The sequence below is a fragment of the Poeciliopsis prolifica genome, unplaced genomic scaffold, assembly GCF_027474105.1.
Source record: "Poeciliopsis prolifica strain line A6 unplaced genomic scaffold, Auburn_PproV2 SCAFFOLD166, whole genome shotgun sequence".
NCBI classification, from domain to species: Eukaryota; Metazoa; Chordata; class Actinopteri; order Cyprinodontiformes; family Poeciliidae; genus Poeciliopsis; species Poeciliopsis prolifica.
Window position 1 is genome coordinate 245001 of NW_026562541.1, and position 13179 is coordinate 258179.

Consider the following 13179-nt stretch of genomic DNA (forward strand, 5'->3'; position numbering starts at 1 on the left):
TCCTACTTCCTGTCCCATTAGTCCTACTTCCTGTCCACTAGTCCTACTTCCTGTCCACTAGTCCTACTTTCTGCCCACTAGTCCTACTTCCTGCCAACTAGTCATACTTCCTGTTCACTAGTCCTACTTCCTGTTTAGTAGTCCTACTTCCTGTCCACTAGTCCTACTTCCTGCCCACTAGTCCTACTTCCTGTCCACTAGTCCTACCTCCTGTTCACTAGTCCTACTTCATGTTCACTAGTCCTACTTCCTGTCCCACTATCCTACTTTCTGCCCACTAGTCCTACTTCCTGTCCACTAGTCCTACTTCCTGTCCACTAGTCCTACTTCCTGTCCACTAGTCCTACCTCCTGTCCACTAGTCCTACTTCCTGTTCACTAGTCCTACTTCCTGTCCCATTAGTCCTACTTCCTGTCCACTAGTCCTACTTCCTGTCCACTAGTCCTACTTCTTGTCCACTAGTCCTACTTCCTGTCCCACTAGTCCTACTTCCTGTCCACTAGTCCTACTTCCTGTCCACTAGTCCTACCTCCTGTCCACTAGTCCTACTTCCTGTCCCACTAGTCCTACTTCCTGTCCACTAGTCCTACTTCCTGTCCCACTAGTCCTACTTCCTGTCCACTAGTCCTACTTCCTGTCCACTAGTCCTACTTCCTGTCCCACTAGTCCTACTTCCTGTCCACTAGTCCTACTTCCTGTCCACTAGTCCTACTTCCTGTCCACTAGTCCTACCTCCTGTCCACTAGTCCTACTTCCTGTCCCACTAGTCCTACTTCCTGTCCACTAGTCCTACTTCCTGTCCCACTAGTCCTACTTCCTGTCCCACTAGTCCTACCTCCTGTCCACTAGTCCTACTTCCTGTCCCACTAGTCCTACTTCCTGTCCACTAGTCCTACTTCCTGTCCCACTAGTCCTACTTCCTGTCCCTGTCCATTTCAGTGGAATTAAAGTGTATGTCCTCCTGTTTAATCAATAACTTCCTGCTCCTGTAGACAGTTTCTTGTTGTCATAGCAGCAGCTTTCCTCCATCTTAGCGTGTAACTTCCTGTCTGTTCTCCAGTTCCTGGGCGGCACCATGATCATCATCATCGGCGGGATCATCGTGGCGTCTGTGCTCGTCTTCATCTTCATCCTGCTGATGAAGTACAAGCTCCATAGCAACCACTACAAGCAGAAAGCCGCGGCGCGTCACGCCAATGTCTGCTCCCAGACCAACGGCGGCGGAGGGGGCGGAGCCAGCAGCGTACTAGCGCCGCCTCCGACCGCCGCGGGAGGTGCAGGTAATCGACCCGCCGAGCGGCCGGTCCGGTTCTGACGGCGTTCTGATGACGGCGTTCTGATGTCTTCCAGGCGCTAATAAAAGCTGCGCGCCGGCCGCAGAGGGAGGAGCTTCTCTCAGAGGGACGACCGTGGTGGACCTGAACCCGAGTCTTGACGAGGACGCCGTGTCCCAATAACAGGAAGCCGGACGCTCCGCGCCGACTCCCCTTTCTGTTTGTTTCACTGCGTTTCTTTTTCTGCTCCATCCTGGAGTCAAACTGGACTTTCTGTGAGGAGCAGCGGCGCTCAGCGGTGAGTCCTGCTCACGACACCGAGCGAAACATTTAATTTGAAGGGTTTCATTCTGATCAGTCAATTTACTCAGCTGATGGCATCCAGTCAAGGACAGTGGAGAGAACAACTTCCTGTTTCACAGGAAGTGACTTCACCAGAACCTGAGGGACATCCCATAATAAACCTTTCATGCTGCTTAATATTAAAAGCATTGCTGGCAGCTAATATGGGAGCTAATATGAAGCATTGTTGCTAACTGTAAGAAACATTTAGCGCTCTTAGCTTCCCATAAAGGAATTTTTCTAAATAAATTGTGACACTAATTTTCTTCACTGTTTAATAAACTTTCAGTAGCAAACTAATGGGAATTTATCCAGAAAACAACGTGGAGGGGAAGCTAAGGTCGTTAAATGTTCTCCAAGTTTGTAAAAATGCTAAAATGTGATCAGTTTACATGATCTGTAAAACATAGAAACGTTTGTTTTGTCCCAGCAGTTGGATAACAGAACATCATGCATAGAGCTGCTGGGCTAGACCATTCTATGTGATAGATCTGTGTTAATTACTTGGTGACATTTTATCACCTCCTGCCACCAGATTGTGTTTTATTGGTTCAGTAGTGAAAATGTTGTGAACAAACTGAAAACATGACGAAGCTTCAGGTTGAGAGAGAGAGAAATCCTTCAACAGATTTTCCTTCACTCTCCAGCTTGTCTGTCAGTTTCCTCTGATATACAGGAACAGACCGGAACCCTGATCCAGCCAGAATGACACCAGGCGCCTCCTTCTGGTTGGTTGGTGTCACAGCAGCTCTTCCTCATTGAAATGATCAACTTTCAGTTTCAAAGCAAGTAAGAAAAATCAAGAGCACGAAAAAGAACCCGGAGGATCTGAGCGCTGCACTCTGACCTCAGTGAGGTTTGTGGCTCGTTGCTGATGTTTTCAGCTGCTGGTGGAAACTTCTGCTTTTCCTTCTTCATTCAATAAATAATGAGCTGCTCCTCATTTACGGCTCAGTCCGTCGGATGGCCAGAACTTCAGGTTCTACATGTTTAGCAGCAAACTGGATGTTTGTGTCAGAATGAAGGAATTCATGCAGAGAGGTCACAGAGGTCAGGGCAGCTGGCGGTTCCTGCAGTCTGATGGATCATCAGGCCGGGTCGGTCCTGGCCGGATTCCTCTCGCGGAGCCGCAGTGACACCCGGTGGCCGGTCGCTGCGCTGCAAATTTTATTTTTATCCCGATGTATCCGGGGAGAAGAAAAGAGAAGCGGCCTCTTAGTTCGTGCGTCGCTGAGCTCAGGCTGCTCTCAGGTGTGAGGAGAGAACAACAATGGGATGTCTGAGCAGGAGGAGGAACTTTTCCAGAAATATAAATAAAGAGATGAAACATTGAGACGCTTCCTCTGGAGCAACATCTGAAATCAAACCAGAGACGCAGCAAAATCCTCAGAGTCACAATTCAGTTCAATGACAAACGTTTGATTATTATTATTTATAGATCAGGTTAGAACATCCCACTGCATGGGAGAGAAGCAGATCCTCAATGTCAGCTGCTGAAACTCTTCCACAGAGGGAGGATGAGACCCAGAACCAGATCAGTGTGGGTCCAGTCCAACACCAGATGGTTGGTTCTGGTTGTAACTTGCTGTTTTCCTGTTGGAGGATTGGATTGGATCAGTTCTTCAGACAAAACCGCTTCTGATCCTGATGGTGACGCTGAGATGCAGCACATGGTGCCACCATGTGGGGGCAGTATAAACACTCTGCAAAGTTACTGCAGGTCGGGATGGAGGCAGTGCATCATGGGAGTTGGAGCGTGGAGCTCAGCCAGATGTTGGTCATCACCAAAGTATTCCAGGATTGGTTCTAATAATATAAATAATAATATCTACAGTGATGTCATGCTGCAGTGTGCAGACTCGCTGTCTGCACCCATGAACTCTGACTCAGCCTGTGTGGAGAGACTCAAGTGGGCGGGAGGTCCAACCGCTTCTGAGCGGTTCAGATCCAGAACAGTTTTTCATAATGAATCAGTTCTTTGTACTGAATCACTTCTTCATAATGAATCAGTTCTTTGTACTGAATCACTTCTTCATAATGAAGCAGTTCTTTCTACTGAATCAGTTCTTAATGAATCAGTTCTTTGTACTGAATCACTTCTTCATAATGAAGCAGTTCTTTCTACTGAATCAGTTCTTAATGAATCAGTTCTTCATGCTGAATTGGTTCTTCTTAATGAATCAGTTCTTCTTAATTAATCAGTTCTTCATAATGAATCAGTTCTTCATAATGAATCAGTTCTTCATAATGAATCGGTTCTTTGTACTGAATCAGGTTGATAAACAAATAGTTTCAGTCATCTGATTTTTAAATGTGGAAAAAAAAGCTTTCACACACTAAGCTGATCATTAAAACTAAGAAAATCTTCAATTCTTTGTACTGAATCAGTTCTTTGTATTGAATCAGTTCTTCATACTGAATCAGTTCTTTGTAATGAATCAGTTCTTTGTATTGAATCAGTTCTTCATACTGAATCAGTTCTTCATACTAAATCAGTTCTTCGTATTGAATCAGTTCTTCATACTGAATCAGTTCTTTGTAATGAATCAGTTCTTTGTAATGAATCAGTTCTTCGTACTGAATCAGTTCTTCATAATGAATCAGTTCTTTGTAATGAATCAGTTCTTCATACTGAATCAGTTCTTTGTAATGAATCAGTTCTTCATACTGAATCAGTTCTTTGTAATGAATCAGTTCTTCGTAATGAATCAGTTCTTCAAATTGAATCAGTTCTTCGTACTGAATCAGTTCTTCATACTGAATCAGTTCTTTGTAATGAATCAGTTCTTCATACTGAATCAGTTCTTTGTAATGAATCAGTTCTTCATACTGAATCAGTTCTTCATACTAAATCAGTTCTTCGTATTGAATCAGTTCTTCATACTGAATCAGTTCTTTGTAATGAATCAGTTCTTCATACTGAATCAGTTCTTTGTAATGAATCAGTTCTTTGTAATGAATCAGTTCTTCATACTGAATCAGTTCTTCATACTAAATCAGTTCTTTGTAATGAATCAGTTCTTTGTAATGAATCAGTTCTTCGTACTGAATCAGTTCTTCATACTGAATCAGTTCTTTGTAATGAATCAGTTCTTCATACTGAATCACTTCTTTGTAATGAATCAGTTCTTCATACTGAATCACTTCTTTGTAATGAATCAGTTCTTCATACTGAATCAATTCTTTGTAATGAATCAGTTCTTCATACTGAATCAGTTCTTTGTAATGAATCAGTTCTTCGTATTGAATCAGTTCTTCATACTGAATCAGTTCTTTGCAATGAATCAGTTCTTCATACTGAATCAGTTCTTTGTAATGAATCAGTTCTTCATACTGAATCAGTTCTTTGTAATGAATCAGTTCTTTGTAATGAATCAGTTATTCATACTGAATCAGTTCTTTGTAATGAATCAGTTCTTTGTAATGAATCAGTTCTTCATACTGAATCAGTTCTTTGTAATGAATCAGTTCTTCATACTGAATCAGTTCTTTGTAATGAATCAGTTCTTCATACTGAATCAGTTCTTTGTAATGAATCAGTTCTTTGTAATGAATCAGTTCTTTGTAATGAATCAGTTCTTCATACTGAATCAGTTCTTTGTAATGAATCAGTTCTTCATACTGAATCAGTTCTTTGTAATGAATCAGTTCTTCATACTGAATCAGTTCTTTGTAATGAATCAGTTCTTCATACAGAATCAGTTCTTTGTAATGAATCAGTTCTTTATACTGAATCAGTTCTTCGTAATGAATCAGTTCTTTGTAATGAATCAGTTATTCATACTGAATCAGTTCTTTGTAATGAATCAGTTCTTCATACTGAATCAGTTCTTTGTAATGAATCAGTTCTTCATACTGAATCAGTTCTTTGTAATGAATCAGTTCTTTGTAATGAATCAGTTCTTCATACTGAATCAGTTCTTCATACTAAATGAGTTCTTCGTATTGAATCAGTTCTTCATACTGAATCAGTTCTTTGTAATGAATCAGTTCTTTGTAATGAATCAGTTCTTTGTAATGAATCAGTTCTTCATACTGAATCAGTTCTTCGTACTGAATCAGTTCTTCATAATGAATCAGTTCTTTGTAATGAATCAGTTCTTCATACTGAATCAGTTCTTTGTAATGAATCAGTTCTTCATACTGAATCAGTTCTTTGTAATGAATCAGTTCTTTGTAATGAATCAGTTCTTCATACTGAATCAGTTCTTCATACTAAATGAGTTCTTCGTATTGAATCAGTTCTTCATACTGAATCAGTTCTTTGTAATGAATCAGTTCTTTGTAATGAATCAGTTCTTTGTAATGAATCAGTTCTTTGTAATGAATCAGTTCTTCATACTGAATCAGTTCTTTGTACTGAATCAGTTCTTCATAATGAATCAGTTCTTTGTAATGAATCAGTTCTTCATACTGAATCAGTTCTTTGTAATGAATCAGTTCTTCATACTGAATCAGTTCTTTGTAATGAATCAGTTCTTCGTATTGAATCAGTTCTCAATACTGAATCAGTTCTTCATACTGAATCAGTTCTTTGTAATGAATCAGTTCTTCATACTGAATCAGTTCTTCATACTGAATCAGTTCTTCGTAATGAATCAGTTCTTTGTAATGAATCAGTTCTTTGTAATGAATCAGTTCTTCATACTGAATCAGTTCTTCATACTGAATCAGTTCTTCATACTGAATCACTTCTTTGTAATGAATCAGTTCTTCATACTGAATCAGTTCTTTGTAATGAATCAGTTCTTCATACTGAATCAGTTCTTTGTACTGAATCAGTTCTTCGTAATGAATCAGTTCTTTGTAATGAATCAGTTCTTCATACTGAATCAGTTCTTCATACTGAATCAGTTCTTTGTAATGAATCAGTTCTTCATACTGAATCAGTTCTTTGTAATGAATCAGTTCTTCATACTGAATCAGTTCTCAATACTGAATCAGTTCTTCATACTGAATCAGTTCTTTGTAATGAATCAGTTCTTTGTAATGAATCAGTTCAGCTCAGATGAAGCATTCAGGTGAACTTCAGGCGCAGGCCAACTTCCGGACAGTTAGCTAGCACTAGCTCTGGTGTTCGTTTGACTCTGCAGTTAAACAGTCGGCTGCTGCTTCTATTCCGTACAAAACTCACATTAATCACGCAGCCCCCCTGCTGGAGCCGTGGCACAGAGAAACGGCGCATCTTCTTTGCTTTACATCTGGCTCCTGCAGAAAGGGAATGGTCTAATCCAAGGCTGGTGCTTCTCACATCTATCCCTTCCCAGCAGCTGGCTCAGAAAAGCCACAACTAAAATAAAAGCCATTTAATCTCTGGACGTGAGGAGAGAGACGGACAGAAGAGGAGGAGGAGGAGGAGGAGGAAGGCTGATGGACTGCAGAGAAGCAACCAGACAAACGTCCAGATGAGTCGGAGACGGAGGAATAAAACGCCAGCAGGAGGAGGAAGAGGAAACAGTCAATTCATCCACTTCCTGTGCTCTTGACCTCTGTGTTCAGACAAACAGTTGACCTCTGACCCCATCCGCCTCATGACCTCAGCAGGACGTGTTGGTGAATGAACGTTGCACTCAGTCTGATTTCCCATCAGAAATTGAGGTCTTGTTCTATGGTGACCCCTGCTGGTGATGGACAGGAACTGCAGAATTTCAGATCTTTTCTTTGGTTGTGAAACTGAACATTTTCTTTTTGATTCTTAATAATCTGATGTTGGCGGTGCGCCCCCTGCTGGCAGGCATTCAGTCCACAGCAGAAACCGACTTGAAGCTGTTGAAGTCCATGGATCAGCACCAATTAGAAACCTGAGAGAAAGACGAAACAGGAAGCGGCTGGCTCACCCCCCCCCCCCCCCGCGGGGAGTCCGGCTCAACCCCCCGCGGGGAACCAGATTCAGGTTGGAGTATGATGAGGCCGTTTCAGCAGCAGGTGGCACTAGTGAGTCATGAACCTTCAGGCGAAGCAAACGGCCAGAGGCTTCCTTTGGCTGAAAACTGGGGTCAAAGGTCACCATCCAGCCTGAACATGCAGCTAGACATTATGGGATGTTTCGATTCATAGGTTCGAACGGTCTAGTCAAAGTCCAGTCTACAGACAGGCAGTCTGTGAGGTTCTGAACATTTAGGGGCGTGAATACTTCTTCCGTCCTGTTGCTGTGGAGACTAACCCCTGCCCCTCTCCTCCAGGTGTTCTGGCCGTGATGAAGGGAACTGGGACCGCCTCCGGTCCAGAGCCGGTCCGGGTCTCAGCCTGCTGATGTTCTGGACCCGGTGAGGTTCTGGCAGAACTGCGGGTCGGTCCAGTCAGGAAGTTCTGGTGCCGCTGCTCCTCTCCTCACTATACGGTCACATGCCAAAGGATTACTGTGGGAGCAGCACCTCCTGCTGGACGCCTTGGCCTGAGAAACGAGCGATGGAAGGACGACCTCTGACCTCCAGACGTTTGGTCGTCCCTCCTCCCTCTCTCTGTTTTAGGGACAAACGGACACACTGGACGTTAGCGTCCATGACGTGACCTGGAGGATCTGCAGCTGAAACGCCGGCGGACTGAACCGGCGTGGAATGTATGAAGTGGTTTTAAAAGATGGCCGCAGATGATGCGTTGTCCCCTCCCTCCCCTGTTGCTGTCTGACAGTGTCTGTGTTTGTATGTGACATCCACCTAACAGTCTTCAGCGGTTTGACGCCCAGAATTTACTTTAACCGTAACGAAACAAACGGAGAAAAACCACGGCAACATGTGAAACGGGAATTTTATGCTTTCATAGACACAAATATGTGGATTTATAATGAAATAAAAAGTATTTTTCTTGGAAAATTATTTCTGGGTTTCTTTTGGTTGTGATGATCGCATAAAAAAAAAAAAGCATCAACACATTTGTAGTTATGGTGCGGGTTGGAGCAGCTGGGTGTAACCATGGTGACCACGTCGATGTGCATTATTGCACAGGACGGCGAGTTAGCTGCTGACGCTAGCCACAGCTACCGCTAGCCACAGCTACCGCTAGTTACAGCTACCGCTAGCTACAGCTACCGCTAGCCACAGCTACCGCTAGCTACAGCTACCGCTAGCCACAGCTACCGCTAGCTACAGCTACCGCTAGCCACAGCTACCGCTAGCCACAGCTACCGCTAGCCACAGCTACCGCTAGTTACAGCTACCGCTAGCTACAGCTACCGCTAGCCACAGCTACCGCTAGTTACAGCTACCGCTAGCCACAGCTACCGCTAGCCACAGCTACCGCTAGCCACAGCTACCGCTAGTTACAGCTACCGCTAGCTACAGCTACCGCTAGCCACAGCTACCGCTAGCCACAGCTACCGCTAGTTACAGCTACCGCTAGCTACAGCTACCGCTAGCCACAGCTACCGCTAGCCACAGCTACCGCTAGCCACAGCTACCGCTAGTTACAGCTACCGCTAGCCACAGCTACCGCTAGCCAAAGCTACTGCTAGCCACCATTACTGCACAGTTATCTCCAGCACAGGGTGAGCAGGAATCTGTCACGATATTTGAATCGCCTGCTACAAAATGTCTTTGATTAAAGCTGAGCAAACTGTTATGATAACTTTGTTTCCTTCCCAGAAACAAATCTATAGTTTGGTTTCTGTCAGTTCTTAAAGTTGCTGAAGAAGAATAAATGAAGAAAGTGCTGAAAAAGAGGTGAACAACTCAAAACCACTTATTTTGTTTCTAAATGCATTTGCTTCGCCTCACACCCGTTAGCATAGCAACCAGTTGACAACAGTTGTGCTAGCCATAGTAGCAGACGTTACGTTCATGGGTTTCGGGAACACCAGTGCCAAAAAACACAAACAGAACATTCACTCAGTTGCTAATTGATGACATGAACAAAGCAAAGCCGAATTAGCTCATTAGCGCCACCATCCAGCCGTCATTCAACACGCAGGACATTTTATTAACAGAAACAATAAATATTAAGAACATCGTCTAAAACAAGCTATTAAATCCCCCTGTGGTCATAAGTAGTCTTTCTGCTGCTCAGAGTAAGACGCCCCTCCCTTCAACATGGACTCTTGTGTGTTTGTCCAGATTTCCTTTCTGGATGAATCTTTGTCCACAAAAATCGCAGGAAAACGGTTTCTCTCCAGTGTGGAGCCTCATGTGTATTTTTAAGTTGGACTTGTAGCCAAATCTTTGTCCACACACTTCACAGGCGAACGGCTTCATCCCTGTATGTGTCCTCATGTGGATCTTCAGGGACTCCTTGTGGCTGAACCTTTGTCCACAAACATCACAGCCAAACGGTTTCTCTCCTGAATGCAGCCTCATGTGGATTTTGTGCGACTCCTTGTGGCTGAACCGCTGTCCGCACAGATCACATCCGAAGGGTTTCTCTCCAGTGTGGCTCCTCCTGTGCTTGTTCAGGTTGGCCTGTTGGCTGTACCTCTGTCCACACACGTCGCACTCAAAGGGTTTCTCCCCTGAGTGGCTCACTGTGTGCCGGTTTAGATGTGCCTTCTGGCTGAATCTTTTCCCACAAACGTCACAACAGAAGGGTTTGTCTCCAGTGTGGATTCTGGTGTGCTGGTTCAGATGGGCCTGCTGGTTGAACCTCTGACCACAGACGTCGCAGCAGAAGGGTTTCTCTCCGGTGTGGATCCTCATGTGGATCTTCAGATCGGTTCTCCTGGTGAAACTTTTCCCACAGTCACAACTAAAATATTTGAGGGCAGTTTGATCTTTACCTGGTGAATTGATGTCTTTCTGCTTCCGCTTCTCATTGCAGTGCAGAGAGCGAATGATGGAATGACCCGTCATGTGTCTCTGGAGGGAGCGCTTGCTGGCGAACTGGTTGCTGCACTCGGAGCAGCTCAGGGTCTTGTTTCCCGGAGGAGTCCAGTCGTCTTCGGCTCCGGACTCAGAACCCGATAGGGGCTTCAGGTCAGCTTCTCCACGCTTTGATCTATCGTACTCCTCGCTCTCCTCGGTCTCTGAAGAGTTCAGAGCCTCTCTGTGAATGTTGTGGTCAAGCCTTCTGCTGGACCCTGCTACCTCACCGTCCTCTTCATCACTTTCTCCCTTCGACGGATCAGCAGAGCCGCTTGGAAGATCTTCATCTTCTGCTTGATGACGATGTGAGAACAAAGGTTTCTCCTCCTCTTCATCATCGTCTTCGTCATTCTCACCCTTCACAATGACTATATTTAAAGGGAAAGCGTCTCCAGAGGGAGGGAGCTCCTCCTCCTCCTCCAGGCTGCTCCACAGCTCTTCCTGCTCCTGCTTAATGCAGACGGCCGCTGGATCCGGCTGCTCCGCATCAGAACTCTGGTCTTCAGGAGGATCTTCCTCCACCAGCAGCATCAGCTGAACATCTGCAGAGAAGATGGGAGAGCTGGGATTAGTTCACACGAAGCCGTGAAGGAGGCTGCAGTCCGAGAAAACAGGCTGAAGGTTCAGTGATCAACCGAAAGTCAACCTGCAGATCTTTCTGCGGCCTCCATCCTTCAGAATCCAGGCCGGCTAACAGAAACAACGTATTTATTACGCAGAGAGATCAGAGAAGTGTCCCTGAAGATAAAAAGACAATATTCAAACAGGATTTTACATAAACAACAAGAAACAATTTGGACACTTACTGACCTCTGAACTCCAGCTGAGAAAGAAAACCTTAAATGATTAACAGAACGTGTAAGACAGATATTTTGATAGAGCCAATGTGACCCAGCTGCTCATGGATCTTGGCACATCCTGTGGTTCTGGTCTGCATCCTAAAGTCCAAACCCCCTGCTGGAGAAACACTGCTACTGCAGGGGGAGCTCCGTTCAGCCGCCTGGAGGGAAATGCACTGACGACTGGTTCTGATCCGCTTCCAGCTGAAACAGTGAAAAAGCTCATTGCATGTAGAAAATGTTTCTATGCTGCGATCAACGACCGATGATCATCTACCGTAACGCTGCACGAGAACAAGCCTGAAACAATTCCCAACACGAAAAATGACTTGAATGTCCAAAAAGACTGACCTTGAAATTTTATTAAGATTTCAGTCCTGAAAAGATTTGCAAGTATAATGTAGATTTTGTCATTTCATTAATATCATCTTGAGATGTTTCAAAGTGTTTACCCATCCTGTCTGCTTCAGATCGATAACTTTGTTTACTAGATTCTTCATCGTTAAAACAATCCTTCCTTCATGGACAGAGAATTAAACACAATGTTCCAGTAAAACGATCACGTTTAATATGATTCAGTAGAAAATATTGTGCACCTAAAAACTGTTAGTGGTCTGAATTGAGTCAACTGCTACCATTAGCTCTTCTTTACTCTAAATGATCAGAAATGTTTGATTAAAACTCTTTGCAAGAACTTAAAAGAGAAACAGAAAATAACTCGGGATCATGTAGCTGATCTCCAGCCTCAGCGTGTTGAACTGAATGGTTTCTATGGAGAGTAAAGGATTTCTCAAGGTAACACTCCATATTTGTTTTTGATGGGGGAATAACAGAGCAGCTCAAAATAGTGGATTTTACATAATGCCCCTTTAAAATGCTGAAATGTGTTTTAATTACGTTCAAACTTTACTCATAAAAAATACAAACGTATACAACTTTTTAAAAATCTCAAGATTCAAAACTGATCCGCAAATCTAAAAGATAAATATCTAATTTAGGTTTTAAGATTTAATTTGGAGACCAATTTACTAGAGTTTGGGAGTTATTATTATTGTGTTTAGATAATGCGGAAAAAGTGACTTGTTGGAGTACCGTGAACAACGGCGCCCCCCAGCGGTCATGCTAATGTGTTCACGTAAACAGAAATGCCACTCGCAACATGGCGGCTCCGTTGACCTGCTGCTCGGACGCTCATGCGGCTCTCGGCTGCTGTCCAGCTAGCAGCTGCTGAACAGCAGCAGGAGAGTCCGAGCTTTCCAGACACGGTCCCTGACTAGACCAGTCCACCCAGTCCGCCCAGTCCACAGCTGATAATGGGAAAGTAAAGGCACCAACCGGGATGTTCGGGGCTGAAAGCAGCTTCCAGGATTTCGTGTCTCTGCTGCTCCGCTGCGTCCAGTCGCTGTTGGACCTGCTGTCTCCACATCTCTGCTAGCTTTTCTCTCTCCAAACTTTCCTTTAACAGTTACTGAGCGGTTCCAGCGGAGCCTCAAACCGTTTCTCTTCTTCCCAGAGTTCACCAACTGCTGCTGTTTCCACCTTACAGCTTCATTAACTCTCCCGCTGCGGCTCCGCGGACAAAAACCCGACAAAACACGAAGGACGGCGCTGCAACTAGCTCTGCTAACTGAACAGTCACGAGTCTGCGCACTGGGGTTCATGCGAGCCTCCGGGAAACGAAACACCCGGAAGTCCCGCCCACAGGACATCAGATAGACGTCAACATGTCCGCCATATTGGGAGGGAAATGCGCTCGATGTATAATTTAGTGAAGATTAGGAGCAGCTTAAGCAGTTTTAAAAGCTCTACAGTTCACTCTTCACAAATAGCTTTAAGTTTAAATATCAGAAACAAGAGACAGATAATTAATAAAACGTTTCTGTTTTTCAGTAACAAACGTTTATTTTCACTCTGAGTAGTGACCCTTTAAACAAC

The 13179-nt window shown here is 44.2% G+C and overlaps 2 protein-coding genes across 5 annotated transcripts in view; one reads left to right on the plus strand and one right to left on the minus strand.

The window, feature by feature from the left end:
- si:cabz01090165.1 (uncharacterized protein LOC100333421 homolog) overlaps positions 1 to 8431 on the plus strand; it is a 100750-nt gene extending 92319 nt beyond the window's left edge. For all 3 annotated transcript variants that reach the window (XM_055025926.1, XM_055025928.1, XM_055025927.1), the window contains 3 exons: positions 1061 to 1280; positions 1351 to 1572; positions 7799 to 8431. In XM_055025926.1, the coding sequence (XP_054881901.1) occupies positions 1061 to 1280; positions 1351 to 1457 (327 nt within the window). In that variant the 3' untranslated portion in view covers positions 1458 to 1572; positions 7799 to 8431. The remainder of the gene's footprint in view (positions 1 to 1060; positions 1281 to 1350; positions 1573 to 7798) is intronic.
- Positions 8432 to 9478: 1047 nt separating this feature from the next.
- On the minus strand, positions 9479 to 12895 carry LOC129356342 (zinc finger protein OZF-like). Of its 2 annotated transcripts, XM_055025932.1 has the most exons (3): positions 12580 to 12634; positions 11052 to 11448; positions 9479 to 10947 (listed from the first exon to the last, which is right to left on the minus strand). In XM_055025932.1, the coding sequence occupies exons 2-3, from the start codon at positions 11074 to 11076 to the stop codon at positions 9614 to 9616; spliced, it is 1359 nt and encodes a 452-aa protein (XP_054881907.1). In that variant the 5' UTR covers positions 11077 to 11448; positions 12580 to 12634; the 3' UTR covers positions 9479 to 9613. The 2 variants fall into 2 exon arrangements, with proteins under 2 accessions (XP_054881907.1, XP_054881906.1); XM_055025931.1 differs by lacking the exon at positions 11052 to 11448 and having other exon boundaries at positions 12580 to 12895.
- Between the last annotated feature and the right edge of the window lie 284 nt (positions 12896 to 13179).

Bases quoted from the DNA above. Each gene is read 5' to 3' on its own strand.
- LOC129356342 (XM_055025931.1), bottom strand. From the start codon at position 12,670: ATGTGGAGACAGCAGGTCCAACAGCGACTGGACGCAGCGGAGCAGCAG. The intron at 10,948-12,579 runs GTTGGTGCCTTT...TCTTCTCTGCAG, and splicing joins TTTCAGCCCCGAACATCCCG to ATGTTCAGCTGATGCTGCTG.